Genomic DNA, 27,510 nt, shown 5'->3' on the forward strand with positions numbered 1-27,510 from the left:
ACAGAGCGACCTGGGGGTTCACATACCTTTACCTTTGAAGGAGACAGGACAAGTTGATAAAACTCTGAAAGCACACAGGACCCTTGAATTACAGAAGCATAGCGTACAGAAGGTAGGAAGTTATGCTGGAGTTTAAATGAATGAGAGGGGATCTCATCGAAACTTATAAAATTCTAACAGGACTAGACAGACTAGATGCTGGAAGGATGTTCCAGATGGTCAGGGAGTCCAGAACCAGGGGTCACAGTCCAAGGGGTAGGCCATTTAGGACAGAAATGAGGAGGAATTTCTTCACCCAGAGTGGTGAACCTGTGGAATTCTCTACCACAGAAGGCAGCAGAGGCCAATTCATTAAATATATTCAAGGAGTTGGATATATTTCTCAAGGCTAAAGGGATCAAGGGGTATGGGGAGAAAGCAGGGACCGGGTACTGAATTTGGATGATCAGCCATGATCGCATTGAATGGTGGAGCAGGCTCGAGGGGCTGAATGGCCTACTCCTGCTCCTATCTTCTATGTTTCTGCTAAATCTTTAAATCACTGGTTAGAACTCAGCTAGAGAATTGCATCCAATACAAGGCACTACATTTTAGGAAGGGTGTCAAGCCTTGGAGAGGGTGCAGAAATTTACTAGAATGGTATCAGGGATTTCAGTTATATGGAGAGTAGAGAAGCTGGGATTGATCTCCTTGGAGAGAAGGTTAAGGAGAAATTGAATGTGTTCCAAATTATGAGCGATTTTGATAGGATAGGAACTGTTTCCACTGGCAATCAGGACACAGATTTAAAGTAATTGCCAAAAAAGCCAGGGGAAAGGAAAAAGATGAGAACTCTGCACGTTATGATGATCTGGAATGCACTGTCTGGAAGGATGATGGAAGCAGATGCAATAACTTGGGAAAATATTGGATCGCTATTATAGGGAAAGAGCAGGTCACGATGGCCTCCTTCTGGGCATGAAAGCCAAAAAAGGGAAAATTCTAAAACGGACTTCTCTATTTACATTGAGAATGTACAACTTGCAGTTTTACAAGCACCTTTAATGTAGTAAAACATCCTAAGGCACTTCACAGGAATGTTATCAAAAAATTGACACCCAACTGCACAAGGAGATATTATGACAGGTGACTAAAAGCATGGTCAGAGGGGCAGGTTTTAAAGGAGCATCTTAAAAGGAGGAGGTTTAAGGGAGAAGGCCAAAGCAGCTAAAAAGGCACAGCCGCTAATGCTGGAACAATTAAAATCAAGGATACGCAACCGGTCAGAATTGGAGTGAGACAATGGAAGATTTGTAAACAAGGGTGAGTTTTTTTGTTTTTTTTTTAAATCAAGGCGTTGCAGATGTAGGTCAGCAATGATGGGTGAATGGGACTTACCGATTTAGGATACGGGCAGCAGAGTTTTGGATGAGCTTAAATTTGCCAAGTGTGTAATGTAGGAGGCCAAGATAGATCCTTGGGACTTGAGGTAACAGTGCAGGAGCAGGAAGAGAAGCCATTACAGGCGATTCTCTGGCCATGACTGGATAGGAATGTAAACCTAAAAAACAGAAGCTCTCAATGTCTAGAATCAAGATTTTACATAGAGAGACAGGCACCAACCAAGCCGACAGTAATGTGCTCAAATTTACACATTTAAAACAGCCAAATATTCTTACTTGCTCTCAAGACCAATCCACAACTTGATTAAAAATCAACAGAATAAAGGGTTTAAATGTTTTATTATAGGCTGGTTTCACGTTTTAGAAAAAGAATCCTAGGATTTTTCCTCCCGTATGTTTTCGCTTGGCCTCTTCATGGTCCATGATGCCAGCTGAGGTCGTTAGAACAAGGTACCTATAAATTAAAAAAAGTTTTATTTTTCTGGCTTCCAGCTGAAATCTTGATGTTCAACACAATAGATATCAATTTTTGCCACTGTCCTGATGATCACCCAGAATTCTTAATGTTAATGTTTAAAATGCAACTAGTATCAACATTTTAGTCATTACTCAACAATCTTGAACTAGATGTTTAATTACACAGCTGCATTTCAGATGTCAAAGCCAGACTTTAATCCTTCCCCAAAAGGCAGTCATGGACCAAATACTGCCACTCAATCCAATAATCGAAAACATTCCAAAAAGTGTTATGAGAAAAAGATCCAACTAAATCAATTAAGTGAACCTAAAATCTTGTGCGTTCCCAATTGAATTATAAACTGCTCTGCTGCTTTCCTGGTCCTCTTCCAAATGTACAATGGAATCTTGAATTGCTCCCAAGAAACTTAGTTAAAACTACACATCAGTCAATCTTGCTCTGCAGATAGCATTTATTTTCCTTCGTCTATTTGAAATATTGCAGACCTAGAAATACTTCAGATTTGGTCATTTTACTCCCTCAAATTACAGCTCTATTGTTCACTGGCAGGTCTTTTGACAAGTCCTTGAGGTTTCACCAATTTAAAAGCTACTTGACGCCACAAGTGTTTTATATAGAATAGATTCCCTCCCTGGGTATAGTTCTATAGCCTAGACACTCTAGTACACATCCAGCAATCAATCAGTCATGTACACCTTCATGAGCGTTGGCAAGTTATCAGACTAAGAGGGGGGACATAGGAGCCAAGTCAAACCTTGCTCGAGACACGCACTTGCATCGGGGTCACTGCATAGCGGTCAGAAGGTTTGCTAACTGGGTTTCTTAAGCCAGACATGAAGTAATTTTAATGACCCTGCCAACACCCCAGCAAATATCAGGTTGAGGACAGAACCTTCCTGGTCTGGTCTATACAACTTAGCTACTATGATAGACATTTCTCTTCCTACCCACTTCCACAATCTTTGGCAATTTATGCAAAAAGTTCAGTCCTACCAATAATAAAATCAATTTAAAAGTATCAGCTCAATGCTCAAGCCTCTTAGTCCCGCATAAAATTGTAAGATACAAACATAATACTCTCAGGTACCCAAGAGATTAATTTTACTTCTATATAACCAGAATCTTACTCATTACTAAAATGACTGAAATATAAAAATTACAGCCTACAATGCTAGCTTTCCTGCCTAAGTTCTATTATATTCCATTAAATTTGACAATGGATTCTGAACAGCAATGCATACAAAACATTGCTGCAAGTAGAACACAGCCATTAAAAGATCCAACTCCCTTATTCATTTTTGGGCAATCTGTTAGCAGACATGGGCAGGAAAGAGGGTACAGAAGCTGAACATAGAATATCACACTTTTACTTTCCCTACTGGAATGGAAGCGCCAGGCCTCAAGGGAAGATAACTTGCATGCTTATCTTGCCTACTATTAAAGGCCCTTACATGGCACTGTGACTTAATGATGTGGGTCCATCTACCTTGAACTATATGCACACATCTAGTTTATGATTTCTAGCTGAAAAGGAATTTTAAAAAGTGACAAATTGTAATAGGGCTTTGGATTGGAGGGCAGCTTGAGCTCAATAGCTTTATACTCGATAGACCTTGTCTTCCAAATCCAGTTGGCCCGTTTTGCAAGTACTTCCTTATTTGGAGGATTAGAACTTTGAATAAGCAAAACTTTGCTTGCGTGCATACTTTCTTGCAGACACTGAGTGAACGCACCCCAACCTAGCCAGCCTGCAACCCTTGATGCTCAAAACAAATTGGTCAATTAACTCAGATTTGTTTACCATGGAGATTTAAATTACTTTACTTTTAAATGAAGCTGTAACCCATATTGGTGATACAGGAGCATTACTCTACCAAATCAAGATCCTTTCCTGAACCAATCTGACTATGCACTACTGGAACATTAAAGAATTTTGTTTATTAAAATAGTGTACTAATTTCTCAACTTGTGACACTTATACCAAAAGAACAAGTGAAAAATGTGGTCAGAAAATGTCAGGTGAATTTCCTCAGGGCATCTCCAGATCTAGAGATTACGGTAGAGAAGCCCAACAAAATTCCCAGCATAGGTTTCTAGAAAAAAGGAACTGCAATTACTTGGGCAGGCACACTATTTGGATCAAGGACACTATGCATGCCCCTGTAGGTCAGCACATTAGAAAATAAAAGTGACAAACTAGACAAAGACAGGGTTAGCGCATTACATAAATACTGAAGTCGTAGTGACATTTGCACACCATCAGCAGGAATGTTAAAGCTGTATCTACACAAAGAACAGCTCGAAGTTAATCCTTTTGCAGACAGATTTCTAATTAGCAAATTGACCTAGACGTTGCTGTTCAAAAGCTTAGCTTGAATAAGTGAAAGCCGAACACTGCACATCTCATGGTGAGGGATTACATTTTCCACTTTACACCTACTGTCTCCACTTGCATGCGAGATGTAGAGCTCCCTTGGCTGTACATCTAATCCTGCTTAAATAATAGTCCCCCTCCCAACTGACCCCATGGTCAAACAAGCTGCCTCACTCCCAGTACAAGTAGCCTGATGTGTCAATGTTCCTGCCGGGGTACACTGCACAAGAGTGGATAGTCAATGTAGGATTATATATACACATAGGCTTCCCACCTGTATAAAAGCTGCATAAGCACAAATGTCCTTGATCAGCAGCACTTTTTAAATTGCATTTCCCTTTGCAATTACAAAAGTGTGTTTCTGGGTTATGTACTCTTCCAGGTTTTCGATTAATTGTACAGCTCATTTCTGAATACTTGGAAAGAGCAGCAATTATTAGGGAATCCCAACAGGTCTTATGGAAATGGAGTTCCTGTCTCACTAACTTGATTTACCTAGTCAAAAATTCCAACCAAGTTGGTGGATGCGGATAGAATTTGTGCATCGTGATTTCAAGAAAGCCCTATATACAGTAATGTATCGCACAGAAGGCTAATGCAAGGTTTTGCCCCACAGAATTGACAGGTAGATTTTATGCTGGCTAGCAAATTGGTTCCAATTAAAGGAAGTAGCTCTCTTGGGACAATTGATGCAGAGCAATGATTTGGAAGAATGCATCAAATGACCAGGGCCAAGAAATTCCTTTGAGCTGCTCACTCCACCACTAACTTTACTGGAAGTGTGACAAACCCTGTTTACATGTGTAAATATAGGCCCATGTGCCATGCACATCTATGTTGTAGAGGGGCCCTTGAAAGACAGAAGAAAGTAATTACAATAGCAAAATATTGCAAATGTTGGAAATCTGAAACAGAAAATGTTGGAAACACTCAGCAGGTCAGGTAGCATCATGGAGAGAGAAACAGAATTAATGTTTCAGGTCGATGACCCTTCGTCAGAACTGGAAAAAGTTGGAGAAGTAACAGATATTTAAGAGTGGGGCAGGGAAGGGGGATGGGGAAGAAAGATAGATCGGTGATAGGATGGGAGGCAGGAGAGATTGAAAGACAAAAAGGATGATGGTGCAAGGCAAAAGGAGATGGTAATGGGACAAGTTAACAAAAGATGACTCGAGGTGTAAATGGCAATGGCAGAATCAGCAGCTACCATGAGAGAAAAGAGTACATGGGGGCCGAAGTTGAACTTGATGTTGCGTCCAGAAGGCTGTAAAGTGCCTAATCGAAAAATGAGGTGCTGTTCCTCAAGCTTACGTTGAGCTTCATTGGAACAGTGTAAGAGGCCGAGGATGGAGAGGTCAGAGTGGCAGTGGAGCGGAGAATTAAAGTGACAGGTGACCAGAAACTCGGAGTCATGCTTACGGGCTGAACAGAGGTGTTCCGCAAAGCAGTCACACAATCTGCGTTTGGTCTTCCCAATGTAGAGGAGACCGCATAGTGAGCAGCGAATACAGTATACTAAATTGCAAGACATACAAGTAAATCGCTGTTTCACCTGGAAGGAGTGTTTGGGGCCCTGGGCAGTGGGAAGGGAGGTGAAAGGGCAGGTGTTGCATCTCCTGCACTTGTACCAGAAGGCGCCGTGGGAAGGGGTATTGGGGGTGATTGAGGAGTAGACCAGGGTTTCGCAGAGGGAGTGGTCCCTTCGGAATGCTGAAAGGGGAGGATGAGTTTGGTGGTAGGATCCTGCTGCAGGTGGCGGAGGATGATCCGTTGAACGGGGAGGCTGGTGGGGTGAAAGGCGATGACAAGGGGAACCCCATCGGAGGGAGGGGAAGGGGTGAGAGCAGAAGTGTGGGAAATGGAATGGACATGGTTGAAGGCCCTGTCAACCACGGTAGAGGGGAATCCTTGGTTGAGGAAACAGACAGACTAGTATGGAATGTGGCATCATCAGAACAGGTACGGTGGAGATAGAGAAACTGGGAGAATGGAATAAAGTCCTTACAGGGAGCGAAGTGGGACGAAGTGCAGTCCAGGTAGCTGTGGGAGTCACTGGGCTTATAGTGGATGTCTGTCACTAGCCTATCCCCAGAAATGGAGACAGAAGTCCAGGAAGGGAAGTGTCAGAGATGGACCATGTGATGGTGAGGGAAGGGTGAAAATTGGAAGCAAAGGTGAATGAAATTTTCTAGTTCCAAGCGAGAGCAGGAAACAGCACCAATACAGTCATCAATGTACCGGAAAGAGAGGTGAAGGAGGGGACCCGAGTAGGACTGGAACAAGTAACTTAAGTAAATTATGGAGAGTGACTTATGCCACTGCAGTTACCCTTGCCAATCCAAGCAGTAATCCTAGCACTACCCAGAGTAAAATCAATGCCATCATTTTTCTGTATTGAAGCCAGTTTTCATGCCGCTGCCACACAAGACTTTAAGTCCCCTGGAAGTCCTTTGGCGAGGCCAGAAACTACCAGGATGTGGAGCCAACAGGTCTCAGCCTTTGATGGTAGTTTCTGTAGGGACTTGTTTGAGACAGAACTGCCATCTGCCCCAAAAATGACCAATGTCAAGAATTTCCTCATTCTCAGCCTGGTTTATGCAAAGCAGCCAGTATTGCCTGCATTAACCAGCCAAACAAGCTATTAGCCAGAGGATCCAGGCATGGGGGTTAGCCAAAAATGCAAGCATTACCAGAAAATCAGTCCCCCTTTACAAGGGACACAATTTGGCCCTTAAAAAAAAAAAAAAAAAAAAAAAACTGTTGTGCCAGTGATGTCAATGATTCTGCTTACCCCAAATATAACTGCTACCTTTTGCTTAAGGCTCAAATGTTTTTGGATCAACTGTTTGATTTGACAGTTTTTGGGCCATTCACTTTGGTCCCCAATTTTAAACATGCAAAGGCTGAAACACTTCACATAAGAAATAGGAGCAGGAGGTGGTCATACAGCCCTACGAGCCTGCCCCGCCATTCAAGAAGATTATGGCTGACTTTTGACCTCAACTCCACTTTCCTGCCCGATCCCCATATCCCTCGAAGTCCAAAAATCTATCAATCTCAGCCTTGAATATACTCAACGACTGAGCATCCACAGCCCTCCGGGGTAGAAAATTCCAAAGATTTACAACCCTCAGTGAAGATATTCCTCATCATCTCAGTACTAAATGGCCGACCTCTTATCCTGAGAATATGTCCCCTAGTTCTAGACTCTCCAGCCAGGGGAAACAATTTCTCAGCATCTACCCTGTCAATGACCCTCAGAATCGTGTATGTTTCAATGAGATCACCTCTCATGCTTCTAAACTCAAGAGTATAGGCTCAATCTCTCCTCATAGGGCAACCCTCTCAACCCAGGGATCAATCTAGTGAACCTTTGTTGCACCACCTGAGGCAAGTATATCCTCCCTCAGATAAAGAGACCAAAACTGTGCACAGTACTCCAGGTGTGGTCTCACCAGAGCCCTATACAATCATAGCAAGACTTCCTTACTCTTAAGAGCAGGGATTAATATTGTGGAGAATGTTTGAGAGCAAGACATTAGAACAGAAATTTGTAAGTTAACATCTTTACATCACTATACTGGTAAACAGTTCCAAGTCAGTCTGATTATCTTTCTTCCTGGACAGCAGAACCAATATTTATTTTTGTTAAATTATAGTTTTTCCTGCTTTTTGATTTTAATTCAGTAACAAAGTGTGTGTGTTTTTCTGCACTTGTGAATAAGTGCTGCATTTCTGACACGTTACATGGTGGTGGTGGGGGGGGGGGGGGGGGGGGTTGCTGGTTCAAGACGACATTTATTAATGGAAGTGATTGAAGTTGAAAATACCCGATTTTGTTCAATTCTTTTTAATACTGTGAACTACTACAGCACTTTATATTTGTTGGTTGTCTGGTTGCATTGTGAATAATATTCTAATTACTTATGTGGACGTCCAGCACGTCAGCGCCACAGGAAAGCCGCTGTTCCTGCTGCTTGTGCAGCCATTGCTAGTGACATGAGGGAGGGGCTAATATATTAAAAACGAATACAAATTGCACAAATAGATATGCCTCTCAGCTCACCATGGGCTTTTGGATTGTTTGTCAATGCACAACCGTGTAACCAAGTGACATTTCTGAAGTTAATGCACTATTATGCAGTTATTTTACAGGAAACTTTGATATCCGGCACTGACGGTACGGCACCAGCTCGGTCCTATCAAAACTGCCGTACAAACCAGCGCTAATGTTAAAACATACGGAGCTTTTGAGCTCCGTATGAATCAACAAACCCTGTTGCTTAGCAATAGCTTCAAAACAGTCAGCCGCAGCTTAAAAGCATCTCTGTAACTAAGCAACAGCTTCAGCTAGACTTTGCAGAGCCTGACTGGGAAAAAAAAAGCAACGAGAAGTAAAAAAAACTTTATAGGAAACGGCTCCTGAATTTTGCCGGTAGATAGAGCTTTCTGGACATTTAACCTCCGGTTAAACGAAAGTTTCCTGTATATCCCAATCATTTCTGACAAGTTCCTTTTTAAAGAGAGTTTGCACATGGTTCCAAAAACTTATATCTACCATAAACAAACTTGCAGAATGGGCATGTAAATGACAAATGAATTTCAATATAGGGAAGTGCGAGGTGGCGCATTTTGGTAGGAGGAATAAGGAGGCTTCCTACTCCTTGGAAAATTAAGAGTCTAAATGAGGTCAAGATGCAAAGGGATCTAGGGGTATGGATTCACAAATCATTAAAAGTAGCAACACAGGTTAAAAAAGTGTCATAAAAGTGCAAATGCAGCACTGGGGCTCATTTCTAGATGAATGGAATGCAAAAGCAGAGAAGTTATGTTAACTTGTATAGAACCTTGTCTGATTGTCTCATGATTTGAGACGGTGGGTTGGCAATATGGCATTACTGTATATATGCTTTTAAGTGGTTGCTGTTTCTGCCGTCGTTGTAAAAGCATTTGTTGTAAAATTTGCCCAGACAAAAAAAAACGTTTTGCTCAAAGGAGTTTGTGGCCCACTCAGTACAAAGAGAGGGAACATTAACTGCAACCCTTCAAAATGGAACAGGATGTACCCAAGAGTCCAGTTACAGAAGGCAAGTTACTTCAGTCTGCCAGTTTGTATGATTTGTCTCGGAGAGGGGTGGTGATCGCAGAGGAATTTTGAAGATTTTCTCCCCACCTCCCCTTGCAATTTGCATGTTTTTGACCTCTTCCCAGATAGACTGATTGTGTCTACAAACTGGATGGGCCAGTTAATCCAACACTGACTGAGATGAGATACAAGAGGGCTACTGGTATCCATGAATCGTGAGGAGTTAATGTCTTCAGAAGTTGTTAACTCAAAAGGTTCTAGCAAGTGAGCAGACATCAGAATTTTACAGCAACTTTCAGTTAGTACATACTTCAAATAGCCTCCAAGACACTTGTCATTTATGCAACACTTTTAAAAATTTTAATAAAGTTAGCCAGGGGATGAAATCCCATCACCATTTTAGTCTCCAAACCAAGCTACACAATGAGAAGTCCATAGAGTTAAAATGGAGGCAACGCAACTCCAGAGCCCCTGCTTACCTCCCCAGGAATACTCACTAATCACTAGACATCTGACAAGCATATGCAAGGTGGACAGCAGGGACCCCTTGAATTATGTTGAGCAGCATAACCAACACAGAAACCAAAAGATGGGTATATAAAACTGTCAATGCTTTCTCAAATGACTCGCATTGAAACGGCACTTTTAACAGTGATAGAAAAAAGGTCCCATGATGCCTCAGAGGTGCAAGGAAAAAAGTGAGCGCAAAGCTAAAAGATACTAAATCAGGTGGCCAAAAGATGAGCGGTTTAAGATGGGTCTTAAAAGTAGAGAATTCCAAAACATGGGACCTAGGCAGCTGAAAGTAGGGCTACCAATGGTGGGGGAGATGTAGAGACCAGAGTCAGTTGATGCAGTGGTCTCTCTCTGCTGCAGAGTAACGGACAGGTCCCACGCAAGCTGCTCACCACCTTTTTCATTGTAAGTACTGCACATGCGCACAAATTTGAAGGGACCACACAGTAAAAGAAACAAGAACAAAGCGCAGCTTAGTGAACATTGGTTGATGGACATTGATCCATGCATTAACACAAGTGCAATCAAAATACAGGTTGCAAAAGCAAATATACAAGTCAGACCTTCATTCAAGCCAGTCATTGAATAGGAGTATCTGCCTAGATGTTATTGTATTCAAGAGCCCATAGTAATAAACTTACCCAAACTGACGGGAAGGCAGTAGACCATTTTGCCACCTTTCTAGTTCCTTTACTTGAACATCAAATCTGGGGCTAATGACACCGCACTATTGGGGAAGAAGAAACTAAGTCAAGCTATATATAATGCAATCTGAAGTGCTGTGCACAACTCAGCCAAAAAGCAAGTAAAGCTAGCACAAAAATAAATCTAATTTAAATAGTTAACATAGTGACATCAGTACATCAAAAGCAAATGCTCCATGCCATTTTCATCTTTAGGGCTATAATATCCGATTATAATAAAGGATAGGATAAAGACAGGAAAGAGAAAGGATCTTAGCTCAGAAAATAAAGATGCAGAATCAGTTTGGGTGGAGCCAAGAAACAACAAGGGCAGAAAATACTGGTGGAGTAGCTTATAGGCACCCCCTAACAGTAGTTGTCATGTTGGGCACAATCAGGAAATTAGAGGTGCATGTAACAAGGGCAATACAGTAAACATGGGGCACTTATCTTTATATTGGCTGGGCAAATCAAATTTTAGTGAAGACGACGAGTTCATGGAATGCACTCGATAGTTTTCTAGATCAGTATATCAAGGAACCAACTAGGGAACAGATTATTTTAGATCTAGTATGGTGCAATGAGACAGGGTTAATTAATAACTTTGTAGTCAAGGAACTTCTGGGGAAGAGTGATCATATGAATTTTATGTTGAGTTTGATTTAGTCAAGCCGAAACTAGGGCCTTAAATCTGAGCAAAGCAAACGAAGGTAGGTATGAGGGGTGAGTTGGCCCAAGGTAAATGGGAAACTAGATTAAAAGATATGACTGTACATAAGCAATGGTAAACATTTAAAGAAACAATTTGTAATTCACAATGAATATACATTCCCTTAAGGAATAAAAACACCATGGGAAAACGGTCCAATCGTGGCCAAGAGAAGTTAAAGATAGTTTTAGATTAAAAGGAAGCAGCTTATAAATCTTGTCAAAATGAGTAGTAAGCCTGAGGATTGGGCAGATTTTAGAATTCAGTAAAGGATGACCAAGAAATTGATAGATATTAAACAAATACTTGGTATCTGTCTTCATGGAAGACAAAAAACATACCTGAAATATTGGTTAACAAGCAGAAAACAGTAGGAATAAACAAATCATTTTCAGGTTGGCAGGCTAGAACTAGTGGGGTACCATCAGTGCTAGGGCTTCAGGTATTAACAATCTAGATCAATTACTTAGATGAGGGGGCCCAAATGAAACATATCCAAGTTTGCAGACAATACAAAGCAAGGTGGGAAAATAAGTTGTGACGAGGACACAAAGGAACATGGGCAGGTTAATTGAGTGGGCAAGAACATGGCAGATAGAATATAATGTGGAGAATATAATGTGGAGAAATGTGAAGTGCAAAAAATAAAAAAAGCAGAATATTTTTTAAATGGAGATTGGGAAATGTTGGTATTCAGAAGGGCCTAGGTGTCCTTATATACAAATCATAGAAAGTTAACATGCAGGTACAGCAAGCAATTAAGCAAATGGTATGTTAGCCTTTATTACAAAAAGGATTGGAGTACAGGAGTAAAGAAATCTTACTGCAATTATATAGGGCCTTGTCAAGACCACACCTGGAGTATTGTGTACAGATTTGGTCTCCTTACCCAAGGATGGATATACTTGCCTTAGAGGGAGTGCAACGAAGGTTCACTAGACTGATTTCTGGGATGGGGGTGGGGAAGATTGGCGTATGAGGAGACACTGAAGAGACTAGGCCTATATTCCCTAGAGTTTAGAACAAAGAATCTCATTGAAACATACATTGAAACTAAGGGGCTTGATGGGGTAGATACTGGGAGGATATTTCCTCTAACTGGAGAGTCTCGAACTAGGGGTCAGTCACAGAATAAGGGGTCAGTCATTTAGGACTGAGATGAGGAGAAATTTCAGTTAAAGGGTTGTGGAATTCTCTCCCCCAGGGGGCTGTGGATGCTCAGTCGTCAAGTATATCAAAAGATAGAGATAGATTGGTTTTTGGATACTAAGGGAACCAAGGGATATGGGGATAGTGCAGGAAGGTGGAGTTAAGATGGAGGATCAGCCATGATCTTAAGTACAAGTTATACACCAATTCCAGACAAAGAATCAAGTAACAATAAATTGTTTTGCAACAAGTGCTTGAATCAAACCAGTGAAAATGTACACTTTAAATACCTACACAATTGGTAATCCTCAGTAGAAATTGATATATTTGGAACAAAAAAAGTGAAATAACTGACATTTAGAGATGGCAATTTTTTTTTTTTTTTTTTTTTTTTATAAACTTTTAATGGAAAGTCATAAGCTAAAGAAAATAATTTTAAAGGCCTAGGAAGGAGGAAAAAACTTCAGATTGTGCCAAAATATTTTAAGTGACCAGAGATGCTTGAAAGCTATCATACAGGTAGACTATCCTTTATCCGATTACCTCGGGACCAGCCGTGTTTCGGTTTTCGGAAAATTTCGGATTTCAGAAGGTATTTTATAAGGCTGGGAAATTTGTCGGGGGTGGGGGTGGGCGTCGGCCGTGCGCACGACTTACGCTGAACGAAAAAACTTTCGGTTTTCAGAGGATTTCGGAAGTGCGGATAAAGGATACACTATCCCTTATCCGAAAGGGTGGGGGTCGAGAAAAGAATATCGGACAGGCCGCTGCAGCTATCGGACGGGCCACTGTATTGTTGGGTTCACTCGCCCGGTACCTCCTTCACACTGCCCGGCTTGGCCTGCAATCTCCTACCCAGGAGGGAACTCAGTGACCCTCTGCCCTCCTCAGCGTAAGTCGTGTGCCACTCTGGTCATGTCACGCTGACGACTTACGCTGGACGAAAAAACTTTCGGTTTTTAGAGGATTTCGGTTTTCGGAAGTTCGGATAAAGGATAGTCTACCTGTACTGCTCAGGACACACACTCACACTAGAAAAGGATTAGGTTATAAAAAAAGGACACGATTCCATTACTTGGTAAATACACACATCATGAAATATCTATTCTTTACCTTGTTCAGTCTGCCTGTGAGATTAACAACAATTTTCCCACCCCTGTGGTCATCGATAATCTCAAACTCTCCAATGTAGCCTGCAAATATAAAACACACATCCGTTTTGATGCCTTAGAGTAAGTCACAATGTTTTATGAACATTTGCACAAAATTTGCCAAATGACAGTTCTGACCCAAGGCTTAAAGACATCTCCCAAGTTGCATCATGCAAATCAGTCAGGATGGGCACTAAATGCAGGCCTAGCCAGCCAGCGACACCCACATCCCATCAATGAATAAAAAAAAGTAATGCATAATTTTGATGTGTTGGATCAAAACAGAGCTGATATTTAAAGAGGACTAACAGATCAAAACACCAAAGGACTTTTTCCCCTTACTAGCCTATCAAAAGCATTTAATGTTTTGAAAAAAAGCAATGTGATGACCTGATGTTGGGCTCCAAGAGCTCCTATGTGAGTATGAAATATCATCTCACCATGCTTCATCATTACAGTCAGGAATCTCACAATCACTTTGGAGCATGGCCTGATGAGAACCTGGCGTTTTCCGCGTTTCTCTGCATTGTTGATGCTTGTAAGGGCATCGGCAAGAACGTTCATGCGCACCATAATGCCTAAGAAAGGAAAACAGGTTACAGATATGCTCTGGCAAACAAAACAAATTGGAATAGAGGGATGAAACCAATGGTTTTTAAATATAAGGGGAAATACACAACTGGGGCCAATGGCCGTCAACGTTACATTCTTCCCCCGTCCCTCAAGCCAAGTTAAGCTACTTTATTAAAACCACGCCACAGCACTTGGAACTCGGGCCAAAAATAAGCCAAGTGGATGAGAGTCGCACTAGAGCGGAGGCACCATCCCCACCCCCGACAGTCCCGCTCAATCATACACCCGCCCCTAACTTCCAGTGGGCCCCTTCACACTGCTCGGACGTTGCCCTAAACACTTTGCCAGTCGGGCGGCGGATCCGTGGCACTCTGCACCGATTTGTAGAGGCGCTCCTCCTTCCAGCGAGCCGCATGAAAGAAACTCCCGAACACAGGAGAAAGGGGGGGGGGGGGGAGGGCGAAGGTCCGGCACAATATTTACATCAACATCACACAAATCACTGGCCCAAAGTCCTATCGGATGAATCTTCACAGCACACACTTGAAAATAAAGAGAAAAAAATAACACAACTCCTTAAGATGGTGCCGATGTCAAACGGATTGCAGCAAGCCGGCCGCCGAAACCATCTTACCAGTTCGTCAATGAGGAAAAGAGGAAGAAGTTAGCGACGCGGCGCATTATGGGGCATTTCTAACACTCGCGAGGTTACGTCACTGGGCGCGATTCAAACCAGCGTCCAGGTTACGTAGCTTATCTGCCCCGAAAACTGATTCACACCGCGATCGACAGCTCTGGGCTATCGTGTGCTATTCACTACACCTGGTAACATAGCAACGGTGGCGACTCGGGCCTCGGCCTGCCCGGGGACTCGCGGGCAGTCGGCGCTCGTCACAAACCCTCTACCAAAGAATCTCTTCAAATTCAATTTCAATGTATATGAAGAATAAATGCAAAGTCACCCGCAGTTCAAACCCTTCCTCTTTTCACTATTTAAACTGTAGGTCCCGCATTGGACTCATCAGTCATTTGCGAGCTCATTTTTAATGTGGAAGCAAGTCATCCTCGGTTCCGAGGGACTGCCTAAGAAGAAGGAGAGATTTAAACAGTTTAAATTTATACAGCGAACAGACTTCCCCAAATAATAATCTCTAACAGCCTGATTTCGCTTTAAACGCAGTTTAAAAAAAACAAAATCAAACTCTTGATTGTAAATTGTTTTTTTTCTGATTATTGGTCAAGGTACATTGAAATTGAATGGTTTGGAGAGTGGGCGGATAAAATGGTAAATGAATTGCAATATAGTGAAGTGTGAGGTGCTTCGTTTTACTAGGAGGAATAAGGGACCACTTCTTGGAAGGTAAGAAACTAAATGGGGTAGAGGAGCAAAGAGATCTGGGAATAAAGTTACATAAATCACTAAAAGTAGCAACGCAGTTTGATAAGGATATAAAGAGTGAAAAAATGTATTGGAGTTCATTTCTAGCGGAATATAATACAAAAGCAGAGAGATAATGTTACATTCATAATCTTGGTTAGACCACATGTGGAGTACTGTGGGCGGTTCTGGTTTACATACTGCAAGAAAAAAGGATAATGAAGCATTGAATGAAGTGCAGAAAAGATTTACAAGGATGTTACCAGAATTGGGAGGATGCAATGATCAGGAAGGATTGAGCGAGTCGGTGCTTCTTTCTCTTGAAAAGAGAAGTCTAAGAGGAGACCTGATAGATCTGCCCATATTTATCTCCCCTCCCCAAAAAAACATTAACTGGCAAAATTGGATTATTTTCCTATTGCTTTATTAAATTATTTTCTCTTATTATTAAATTCCCCTTACCCTTGAATCATTTTCCTTTAAATCAACAGTCAGATTATTAGTGAGATAAAAGGAGATAGACTAGCAGTCAGTGTGTCTGTTCAGCTATACTTCTAGGTTGACGTTAAGATACTTATGCAGTACTGCAAGGTTGTTCTTTTCTGTGTCAACATTTTAATTTATTGCACTGCTTTCGAGGCTTTCGAGGTGTCCATTTCGCGGGGTTGGGGCAAGGTTGAAAAGTGATTATGGCTGTTCTAGCATTATTTTTTCATAATATATGCAAATAATGTTAGGGGAGAATTTCTGTTTTGACATGCCAGATGTGGGGAAGCAGAAAATTCAGGGCAGACTGGAAGTATTTTGTTGTACAAGCAGAAAAGTAGTTTTGAGATGCTGGTATTTTCTGACTAGGCAGCGCTGGGGACTAAGGAAGTATGCGATGCAAGGGTGCACAAGGCTCAATAAAGATTATAAAATTATGTAAATAGAGGTAGGGTTTCCCTCCCCGTGTTTTCCGATGGTGTCACCCGAAATGCAACGCCATTGCTGTGCGCTTGTGTAAAACAGGTGCAGTTGCAACCTGAACATCCAGCCTTCAGAACTTCGGGTTTTAAAGCCTTCTGGTTTTGCAAGTTACAGTGGAATTGTATGTTTTGGTCTTTTTGTTTGGTTTTGCTGCCTTGTTTGGTCATTTTGTTTTGTACTGTTTTTTAGTTTATTGCTAACTTTACTTTTATTTCTTGTTTATTTTTTGTCACTGCCCACAGTTGAGGAGAGTTGGGGCTGGATTTTAATTCAGGGGCGGGCTGGGGTCGTGTAATCCGCATTTCGTGTTATCCACCCGAATCTAAATCAATGTGGGAGATTGATGCGATTTTAACTTAACTGGCCAATTGAGTTCCAACGTGTGGGAACCCATGGCAAATGAGTTTTTCCAGTCTGAAAGTCGCCTCCGATGACGTCATCATTGCTGCTGCATTTAAGGTCTGCAACAAGCCTTTTTCTTCTGCAGACTGCCAAACTTTTGGCCTTTCATGCTACAGGGACCTGGAGGCAGAATGACCAGCGAGAGACCTAGGGCTGCTCTCAGGTTTGATGACGTTGCCTTGCAGGCTTTAGTTGATGGCGCAAGAGCTCATAAAGAGGGGCTCTTCCCTTCAGGGAGGAAGAAGCCTCCCCAGCAGACCAAGGCTGTGTGGATCCAGGTGGCAGAGGAGGTCAACTCATTATCAGTAACCCGCAGAACCTGGATTCAGTGCAGGAAGAGATTTCATGACCTTCTGCGCACTGGAAAAGTGAGTATGAATTTCCCATCACCCTCAATCTGATCCCCATTGCCTTTCCTCACCAGCACTCAGCTTTAGCAATCTCTTCCTCCACATCCCACTGACATCCATGCACCCTTACCCATTCCCTCTCTCTCTATGGTCACATTCACCTAACTATTCGACTATGCAGCCCTCACACTCCCTGTCACTGTGATACTATGAAAACAACTGACAACACACAGGGAGGGCCCATGGTCTTGCTACCTCACTCCATCTTTGTCTCCTTCTAAGTATCTATGCTATGGAATCTCTACACTCACTCCTTCATTCTCACTCAACCTCTACTTGTCTCCCTCATTGCAGGAAAAGAGAGCTCACAATAAGCGAGAAAGAGCGAGGACAGGAGGAGGGCCACCCTCAGTAGCCCACCTCACCACCTGGGAGGAGGTGGTCCTGGAGATCGTAGGAGTGGAGGAAGATGCGCAAGTGGGGGACGGACAGACTGGTGCGTCACAGCAAGCTGGTAACAGAATAGTTTTCCATCTCTCTCATTGACATTGCATGAGTCGCTGATAATGATTCTGAAGCTCTAACTTATGCCAAGGACCAGCGGATTCCTAGCAATTTGACCACCATACTGACAACTGCAAGTAATCCTAAGCCCTCAATGTGAAAGTCCCATTCGCGAAATGACACACGCCACAACTACAGCAGTAACCATCAGATTTTTTATTTACATTATTCATCTGATGGCTTTTTCACAGAAAAACTTATGACTTATGCTCATCTGCAATATGCAATGTGCATGTAACCTTGGCATCACATCTCTGACTCTTTCCTTTACTCCCCCACAGGACCATCGTAAGCACCCGTCCCCACTAGCCAGGAGGAAGAGCATGAGTCTCAAGACTCCTCAGAGGAAACTGCAACCTCTGAGGGCGCAGCGTCAGCAGAATTCAGCGCACCCAGCACCAGCGCAGACACTCACACCTCGGTGGGACCTTTGGGACATAGAGTAGTGTTGTCACCTGGTGTATCACAGCCCACAAGTGAGCATCAGCAGATGGTGGAGACAGGGACGGCAGTGGAGAGTCCTCATCAGAGGGCGCAGGACTCAGCCAGCTCGGCTCAGCTGCATGTCGACCCTCTGCCTCTGGGTCCATCCATAAGATCAGCGGTGCTGGAACTCCAGGAACAGATGCAGGAGTCTCTAGCAGGTTTTGTCTCCAGGGTCACTGCAAGTGTGGAGCGAATGGAGGAGTCCATAGCGAACATGAGCAGAGCCTTTGTGGAGTCATTGGCGCATGAACGCATCACCATGGAAAGGATGGCAACCTCCATGGAGGTGGTAAGTCGCCAGAGTGCAGAAAACATGGTGAGTGTTCAGAATAGAATGACATCTCTGGAGGAGCGATGGTCATCTATTGAACAGAGAAACCAGACCTTCATGGAAGTCCTTCTGAGTAGGACTGCCAGTGCAGATACGGGTCCCCATGGCCCCCCTGATGTGCAGCAAGGTGCTCTCAAGCCACTTGCAAGCGCTGAGGGGGACCTGACCCATGAGAGGGAAGTTGGTGGCTGACATCAAGGAAGTGGGGGCTCCTCTCCAAGCGCTCACACTTCCATGCCACTGCAGAGCCCTCGGTTAGAGCCCCACCAGAGTCCACACCCGTCTCAGATCGGCGTCTCAACCCCTGCACAGCCGCAGAAGCAGCAGACTGTTGACGAGCCCTCACAATTTCGCAACCCCAGAGGACGCCTGCCAAAGATGTCAAGACAGGAGCAGCAGGAAAGTGAGCAAGGGGCCTCCACATCTGCTGAAGTCACAGGGGAAGCACCACGTAGGAGCACGCGTAAGAGAAAGATACTGCGCAAATAGTCACAAGGGCAGTCACTTGGGTGAAATTTGATGTTTTCTGTGAAAAAGCCATCAGATGAATAATGTAAATAAAAAATCTGATGGTTACTGCTGTAGTTGTGGCGTGTGTCATTTCGCGAATGGGACTTTCACATTGAGGGCTTAGGATTACTTGCAGTTGTCAGTATGGTGGTCAAATTGCTAGGAATCCGCTGGTCCTTGGCCATTGTCGATGCTCAGGTAAGAAGCTGCGAGGCAAAAGTGCTTGATTGGTTAGGCTAAGCAAATCAGGCCAAGATGAGTACGTTCCTTGCATCCCGGGTAGCAATGTTCTCGCGTACTGCTGCCGCTGGTTGATGGGTCTCTGCAAGATGTTCGTTTTCGCTCTCCTCCTCCTCCTCATCTGAGGAGGATATGTGACGAGCCACTTGGTCCTCAGGAATCTGCAAGCCACGACGCTGTGCCATGTTGTGAAGTGCACAGCAAACCACGACGATTCTGGGGACCCTGGCTGCTGAGTACTGTAGGGCTCCACCTGATCTATCCAGGCATCTGAAGCGCATCTTCAGCAAACTGATGGTTTGCTCGATTATGGATCTAGTGGACATGTAGTTGGAGTTGTAGCTCTCCTCAGCTTCGTTGGATGGGCTCCTCAACAGCGTCATTAGCCACGTCTTCAGGGGATAGCCCTTGTCTCCAAGTAGCCATCCGTTAATTTGGTCTGGCGGACTGAATAGCGGAGGCACACTAGACTGGCACAGTATGAAGGAGTCATGGCAACTGCCAGGGTACTTGGCACAAACATGCAAAATTTCCTTCTTGTGGTCACACACCAGCTGAACATTAAGGGAGTGGAAGCCCTTGCGGTTGACAAAAATACTTGGATTGTGATGGGGTGCCTTAAGGGCCACATGTGTGCAGCCAACGACACCCTGCACCCTTGGAAAGCCTGCCAGATTAGCTAATCCAACTGCACGCGCCGTGACACTTGCTTGATCCTTGGTGAAATGGATGTGATTGTGCGCGATGGCAAAGAGGGCATTGGTTACCTGCGTGATGCAAGTGTGTGCGGCTGCCTGGGAGATGCCGCTGATGTCTGCTGCTGATCCCTGGAATGAGCTTGAGGCAAAAAAGTTGAGTGCGGTGGTGACTTTTACGGCCACTGGTAAGGGTTGTCCACCTGGTCCTCTGGCCTGCAGGCCTTGTTGCAGCATTGCACAGATGTCACCCACTACCTCTCGCGAAAGTCGGAGCCGCCTTTGGCACTGCTGCTCAGACATGTTGAGGTAGCTGACCCTGTGTCTGTAGACCCTGTTTGGGGGGTATCTCCTGTGCCGACGGGCTTCCATGCGCTGGCCCCTTCTGGCCTGTGCAGCTTCAGGTGGGTGAGCAGCAGCCTGTCGCTCCTGCTGCTGCTGCTGTTGGTGCTGCTGTTGTTTGTGCTGCTGCAGTTCCTGGTTCTGCTGGTTCTGAGGCTGGTCTTCGTCCTCATCTAATGTCCAGAAGGGAAGGAAATAAATGTCTCCCATGCTTCTGGTATATGCCTCAGTTGAGGAAGCGCTCAGTCAAGGTGGCGAGAGGGGTTTCCCAGGTCACACTGGAGATGGGTGTCAGGCTCCAAACTTCCACAGCTGTGGTTATGCCTTCTAAAAGTTCCCCCAGACCTGAGACTACAAAGTCCTGCCACCTGCAAATGATGGCTGATCAAATCTCCTCTTTAATGGTTGAACTGCAGCTGATAGTCAGCAATCCAATTGTGCTCCCACCAGGTTTCACCGTCGTGTTTCAGAACAGGCATGTTTCACGTGGGAAAAGGGTTAAAATCGCAAAGGCCTTTCAAAATGGCATTATAGAGGCAATTTCATGCTTGTTAAGGGCCTTAATGGCCTATCCCGCCTCTTGGAGACGGGACCATTAGACACAATTTAATTAAAATTGCTTGGAGGCAGGGTTGGGCCCACCCGCCAGTTTTTGCAATTTTAACCCCCCACACGTCTCCAATCCCACCTCCACGGCCCAATGAAAATCCTGCCCTTGGCCTCTGAATGAAAACAGCCCCTGCTTGACAGGATTGGTATTCCTTTGGCAATTCCTCTTGATCTCTGGGAACTTGAGGATGAGGATAGTTTTCAGAGGAATGATCAGAGGGGAGGGGGATGGTTCTACCTGCACCTGAGATGAGCTGTGCAGACCTCCTGTTAGCCGAGTATGCAGGTCCCACCCCCCCTCCCCCCAACTGTTGGCAAAGGCTAACATGTTTAGAAAAAAAAGAATTTCCATTTATTTCCATTCATGACCTCAGGATATCCCAAAGTACTTCTCAGCCAATGGATTACTTTTAAAGTGTAATCATAGGAACAGGAATAGTCTATTCAGCCTGTTGAGCCATTCAGTTAGATCGTAGCTGATCTGTTCCTCAACTCCCTTTAGCCATTGCTCCATAGCCCTTGATACCCTTACCCAACAAAAATCTATCAATCTCAGTCATTAATTTTTAATTGACCCAGCGTCCACAGCCCTTTTGGGAGAGAATTCCAAATTTCCACTACCCTTTGTGTGAAAAAGTGCTTCCTGATTTCACTCCTAAATGCCCTGACTCTAATTTAAAGATTATGTTCCCTTGTCTTGGATTACCCCACCAGAGGAAATCGTTTCTCTGTATCTATCCTATCGAATCTCATTATAATTTTAATTACTTTGATTAGATCGCCACTCAACCTTCTAAACTCAAGAGAATACAAACCAAGTTCATGCAACCTGGCCTCATAATTTAACCCTTTATGCCCTGCTATTCTGGTGAATCTGCGCAATACCCCCTCCAAGGCCAGTATATCTTTCCTGAGGTTTGGAGCGCAAAGCTGAATGCAGTACTCCAGATGGGGTCTGAATAAGGCTCTGTACAACTGAAGCATCACTTCACTTTTGTGTTCCAACCCTCTTTAAATAAAGGCCAACATTCCATTCCTCTTTTTTATTGCTTTTTGTTCCTGTGCACTAGCTTTTAGTGATGTTCATACATGGACACCTAAATCCCTTTGCTCCTCCATAGTTCCTGATATCTCGTCATCAAGAAAATATTTCAAGTTGTCTTTGTTGGATGCAAAGTGGATGACCTCACACTCCCCATGGCCTGCGATCCGGAAAAATCTACGTCCTTACCTGAGGGCTCCCAGGACGCACACACTTCCGATCCTGGGCCTCACCAAACTCCAAGTGCGCAGGTAGTTCGCAGCGTCCCTGGGATCACGTGGGCCATGGGGAGCCAATCACAGAAGGGAATCTCCCTTCATACACTTGACAGGAAGACCTGTCAAATATATGAATGGAGATCACCCCAAAAACATAGTAAAACGTTAAATAATTTTTTTAATCACGTTTTTAAAATGACTTGAAATTGCAATCATTTAAATATTTTAAACAAAAATTTAAATTTTTGAAAAAAATAATTGAAGTTTTTTACAGGGCTAAAAATAAACTTACCTTTTTTAAAAGTATTTTTAAATGATAAATCAGTGAAAATTTTTTTTTTTAACTTTTTTCAACTCTTACCCTGGTAAAAGCAGGCCTTTCAAGAATTGTAAGGTTTTCTGCGGGCGGAGGGTCTCCAAAAAGCGGAAGTATCCGCCCACAGAGGTCCTTCTCTAGGGCAGCCGGAGGATCTGTCAAGACCATTCTTGACAGATCGGAAATGCCGGTTTTCAGCGCATGCTATCTTTTTTTTCTTATCTGAATCTGGCAATTCTGATGTCCCTATGGGTGGGTACACAGCACGTACCCACCCGTAGGGATCGGAATATCTGGGCCATTGTCATCTGTCAGATTATAGTCACTCCGGCTAGTCTTATTAATTAATAGATCCAAGAGTCTAATTGCAGCAACTTTAATACTTTATTAAGAAATACAAGAGTTAACTTCTACCTTATCTTGTATTGCTATATCAATCATAAAAGAAAGGAAGAAAGACTTACATTTATATAGCGCCTTTCACGACCACCAGACGTCTCAAAGCGCTTTACAGACTTTATTGGAGTGTAGTCAATGTAATGTGGGAAACGCGGCAGCCAATTTGTGCACAGCAATCTCCATAAACAGCAATGTGATAATGACCAGATAATCTGTTTTTGTTATGTTGGTTGAGGGATAAATATTGGCCAGGACACCGGGGATATCCCCCCTACTCTTTTTCGAAATAGTGCCATGGGATCTTTTATGTCCACCTGAGAGAGCAGATGGGGCCTCAGTTTAACGTCTCATCCGAAAGACGACACCTCCGACAGTGCAGCACTCCCTCAGCACTGCACTAGAGTGTCAGCCTAGCTTTATGTGCTCAAGTCCCTGGAGTGAGACTTGAACCCACAACCTTCTGATGCCGAGGCGAGTGTGCTATCCACTGAGCCACAGCTGATACTACCATCATCATAATCATAGCAAACATGCAACCCCCTATTCACGTTACTTACATCAATCAGCTTGCTGGACGAACCTTAGACGCCCTGAGGTTGATCTATAGTGTCCTAAGTCCAAGCTGCACCCACCCGGCCACTAGAGTATAGCAACCTTTATAACTCTCCCACAACACACCTACTTTTGGTCACAGGGTATGCTGTAACCACAGCACGGTAGAAACTGGTTTTGCCCAATTCTGCAAATACAGACCGTAGACTTCATCCCTTGTCTTTTCAAGTTTTCTCTGTTCAGCACTTTCTCCATTATACTTCTGTATCCATGGTAACTTTGCGTAACTATTAAAAATGTATATCCTAAAGTCATGTGATACAATTGTCTACAAGAATACAGTTAATTACTACACCAGCTAGGGGATGGTGGTGGTGGGGGGGGTGGTGGGGTGGGAGCGAAGTGAGACAGAACCCATAACAAAAAAAATGTGTGTATGGTTTGATCATCCTCATTCTCTCCTCTGCTTACACCTATGCTTAATTCTTTGTGTGATATCCCTAAGAGTCTCAACTCTTTCCTAATATATTCTGGCCATATTATTTCCCAGTACTCATTTGCAATTAGTTTATGATTTGGTTAGAGTTGAGAAACAGTAGTGGCACCGTTACACTACTGTACTAGGTATATTCTATAGGCTGCCAACCAGTGGGAAGGATATAGAGGAGCAAATTTGCAGCAAAATTACAGAGAGATGCAAGAACTGTAGAGTAATGATAATGGGGTACTTCAACTATCCTAATATAGACTGGGATAGTATTAGTGTAAAGGGCAGGGAGGGGGAAGAATTTCTGAAGTGTGTTCAGGAGAACTTTCTTGATCAGTATGTTTCCAGCCCAACAAGGAAGTAGGCATTGCTGGATCTGGTTCTGGGGAATGAAGTGGGTCAAGTAGAGCAAGTGTCAGTAGGGGAACATTTAAAAGAAAAAAAAGAAAGACTTGCATTTATATAGCGCCTTTCACGACCACCGAACGTCTCAAAGCGCTTTACAGCCAATGAAGTACTTTTGAAGTGGAGTCACTGTTGTAATGTAGGACACGCAGCAGCCAATTTGCACACAGTAAGGTCCCCCAAACAGCAATGTAACAATGACCAGATAATCTGTTTTTGTTATTGTTATGAATCTTATGATCCATGAAGAAAGACTCATGAAATAACACTGGACGGCCAGCTGGTGGCGCCATCCAAGGAGTATCAATACTCGGGCGTGGGCCCAGCTTTCCCAGGACATTTTGTAAACAGGAACTAGTGAAAGATAACTAGACCTCCATGTTTTGAAACAAGTTGATTAAAGCCTTGCTTTATACTCGAACCAAGTGCGTAGTGAGTTTTAATACGTCAATTTAATCAACTTGATATCGACTCCACGCTCTGAGTGATTTCGGGAACAGCCAGCTATGACTTCAACTGCAGAAGGGAACTCCGGCGTAGTAATCAATCCATCATGGACAAACTACTCAGACCCGCCCGTCTTGACCTGGACCCAAATTCACCTACAACTGCTAAGGTATGGAAACACTGGTATCGCACCTTCAGCAACTTCCTCAGGGTGTGTGGTGAGAATGTTCCTGATAAATTAGATATACTTGCCAATTATGTATCTCCTCATGTGTTTGACTATATCGAAGACTGTGTAGACTATGACTCTGCTATCCTAATATTACAGCGACTATATGTTAAGGCCCCAAACAAAATTTTTGCTCGGCATCTATTGGCCACAACTCGACAACAACCCAGGGAATCACTTGATGAATTCCTTCAAAAGCTTCGCAGGCTCAGCAAGGATTGTAACCTTAAAGCTGTCACAGCTGAGCAGTACCAGAAGGAGCTAATTTGCGATTCCTTTATTAATGGAATTACGTCTCCCTTCATACGTCAGCGTCTGTTGGAGAATAAAACCCTCGAGTTACAAGCTGCCTATGACCAGGCGTGTTCCCTGGACTTAGCAAAGAGGAATGCAGATACCTATCTTTTACCACGTGCACGGGCTGCTGCTATCACTTTTAATGACTCCTTCGATAGGTCTCGGGCGGAAGCCCTCACTGATGATGACTCTAACCTAGCGGATGACAACCCTACCCTAGAAGCCTTCACTGATGACGACCCTGCCCTAGCGGCACCTTGGCAATCTGGAAGGAAGTGTTTCTTCTGTGGAGGTTCGTTCCATTATAGGAAATTTTGTCCTGCTCGTAACGCAACCTGCAATCATTGCAGCAAGAAAAGTCACTTTTCTAAGGTATGCCAGTCAAGAGCCTCTGTTAGTAAGGAAGGCCCCTTTTCTAAGGTATACCGGTCGAGAGCTCCTGTTAGTTTTGCAGCTACTATCTATAAAACTGCTCCTCCCCCAAGAGCCACTACTAAGGTTATAGCTGCTATCTATGGAACTGCTCCTCCCCCAAGAACCACTACTAAGGTTACAGCTGTCAAGGGTAAAATTGCCCCTCTTCCCATCACAGCTGTTTTTCCCCAAAGTCTGTCCCATGCAGCCACGAAGGTTTCGATAAATGGACACATTCTGAGCATACTAATCGACTCATGCAGCTCTGACAGCTTCATTAGTGAGCGGGCTGTCAGTAAGTTAAAACTGCATATTTACCCCTCGGTCCGGCAAATTGCAATGGCTCTGACGACACTGACCACCAACTCTTCCGGCTTTTGTCTTGTCGACTTTATTCTTAATGGCCGCACTTATTTCTCCGGCTCGGGGTGCTCAAAAACCTATGCAGTGATGTGCTCCTGGGACAGGATTTCCAGAAACAACACAAAAGATTCACTTTCGAGTTTGGAGGGTCAAAACCGGAGCTTACTATTTCCAAAGTACCATTTTGTGTGCTTTCGGTGGCTTCGCTCGACAAGCCCTCCTTGTTTGCCAATCTTTCCCCCCGATGTAAGCCCACAGCCACTAAATCACGACGTTTCAGCCAAAATGATCGATCCTTTATCGAGGCAGAAATCTCTCGCTTTCTAGCTGACGGTATCATTGAGCCATGTTCATCTCCCTGGCGGGCTCAAGTCGTCGTCGTTAATAATCCTCTGAAGCAACACAAGAAACGTCTTTGCATCGATTACTCGCAAACTATTAACCAGTATACCGACCTGGATGCCTACCCACTGCCACGCATCAATGACATGGTCAATAACCTTGCCAACTACAAGGTATTTTCAACTTTTGATTTAAAGAGCGCATACCATCAAGTACCGTTAAATGACTCTGACAAAAAGTATACGGCCTTTGAGGCCAATGGTCGGCTTTACCAGTTTTGTCGCCTTCTATTTGGGGTTACCAATGGGGTGGCCATCTTTCAACGGGCAATGGATAGCCTAGTGAAACAGGAGAACTTAACGGACACTTTTCCATATCTAGATAATATCACCATTGCTGGTCATGACCAAAAGGAGCATGATGCCAACCTCCAGAAATGTTTTGACGTTCTCCGTCGTCGCAACTTAACCTTAAATGAGTCCAAATCTGTGAAATCAGTACCATCAGTCAACATCCTTGGCTACTGGGTGGGCAACGGTATCATCAAACCGAACCCGGAGCGACTTCGTCCGCTTCAGGAGCTCCCTCCCCCTACGAATCTCGGCTTTCTTCGTCGGGCACTCGGCATGTTTGCCTATTATGCAAAGTGGACACCCCACTTCTCCGACAAGATCCAGCCCCTGCTTCACGTGAAGTCATTTCCGTTGGAGGCAATGACTATTTCAGCTTTCATCCTCCTCAAGCGACAACTGGAAAAAGCCACACTTCACTCCATTGATGAAAATCTCCCTTTCGTGGTCGAGTGCGATGCATCGGAGGTGGCAATCTTGGCTACCTTGAATCAAGGTGGTCGACCCGTTGCATTTCTGTCCAGAACTTTGCAGGGTAGCGAGCTCCATTATCCTCCTGTCGAGAAGGAGGCTACGGCCATCATCGAAGCTGTACGTCAATGGAGTCATTTTCTCGCTTGTCGCCATTTCACACATATAACCGATCAGCGCTCCGTGGCCTTTATGCTGGAT

General features: G+C 43.9%; 2 protein-coding genes across 3 annotated transcripts in view; one reads left to right on the plus strand and one right to left on the minus strand.

The window, feature by feature from the left end:
• Window positions 1–1,704: 1,704 nt before the first annotated feature.
• Window positions 1,705–14,765, minus strand: rps15a (ribosomal protein S15a). Of its 2 annotated transcripts, none has more exons than XM_086000815.1 (5): window positions 14,675–14,765; window positions 13,969–14,106; window positions 13,491–13,570; window positions 10,478–10,563; window positions 1,705–1,836 (listed from the first exon to the last, which is right to left on the minus strand). In XM_086000815.1, the coding sequence occupies exons 2-5, from the start codon at window positions 14,099–14,101 to the stop codon at window positions 1,743–1,745; spliced, it is 393 nt and encodes a 130-aa protein (XP_085856941.1). In that variant the 5' UTR covers window positions 14,102–14,106; window positions 14,675–14,765; the 3' UTR covers window positions 1,705–1,742. The 2 variants fall into 2 exon arrangements, with proteins under 2 accessions (XP_085856941.1, XP_085856940.1); XM_086000814.1 differs by having other exon boundaries at window positions 14,585–14,729.
• Window positions 14,766–14,835: 70 nt separating this feature from the next.
• Window positions 14,836–27,510, plus strand: part of LOC147110631 (uncharacterized) — a 58,499-nt gene continuing 45,824 nt past the window's right edge. Inside the window, exon 1 of the mRNA XM_086000812.1 lies at window positions 14,836–15,461. The gene's annotated coding sequence lies outside the window, so the exon portion shown is untranslated. The remainder of the gene's footprint in view (window positions 15,462–27,510) is intronic.

This window comes from Somniosus microcephalus, chromosome 11 (assembly GCF_052327205.1).
Source record: "Somniosus microcephalus isolate GS21.2 chromosome 11, FLI_Smic_1.0, whole genome shotgun sequence".
Classification (NCBI taxonomy): domain Eukaryota; kingdom Metazoa; phylum Chordata; class Chondrichthyes; order Squaliformes; family Somniosidae; genus Somniosus; species Somniosus microcephalus.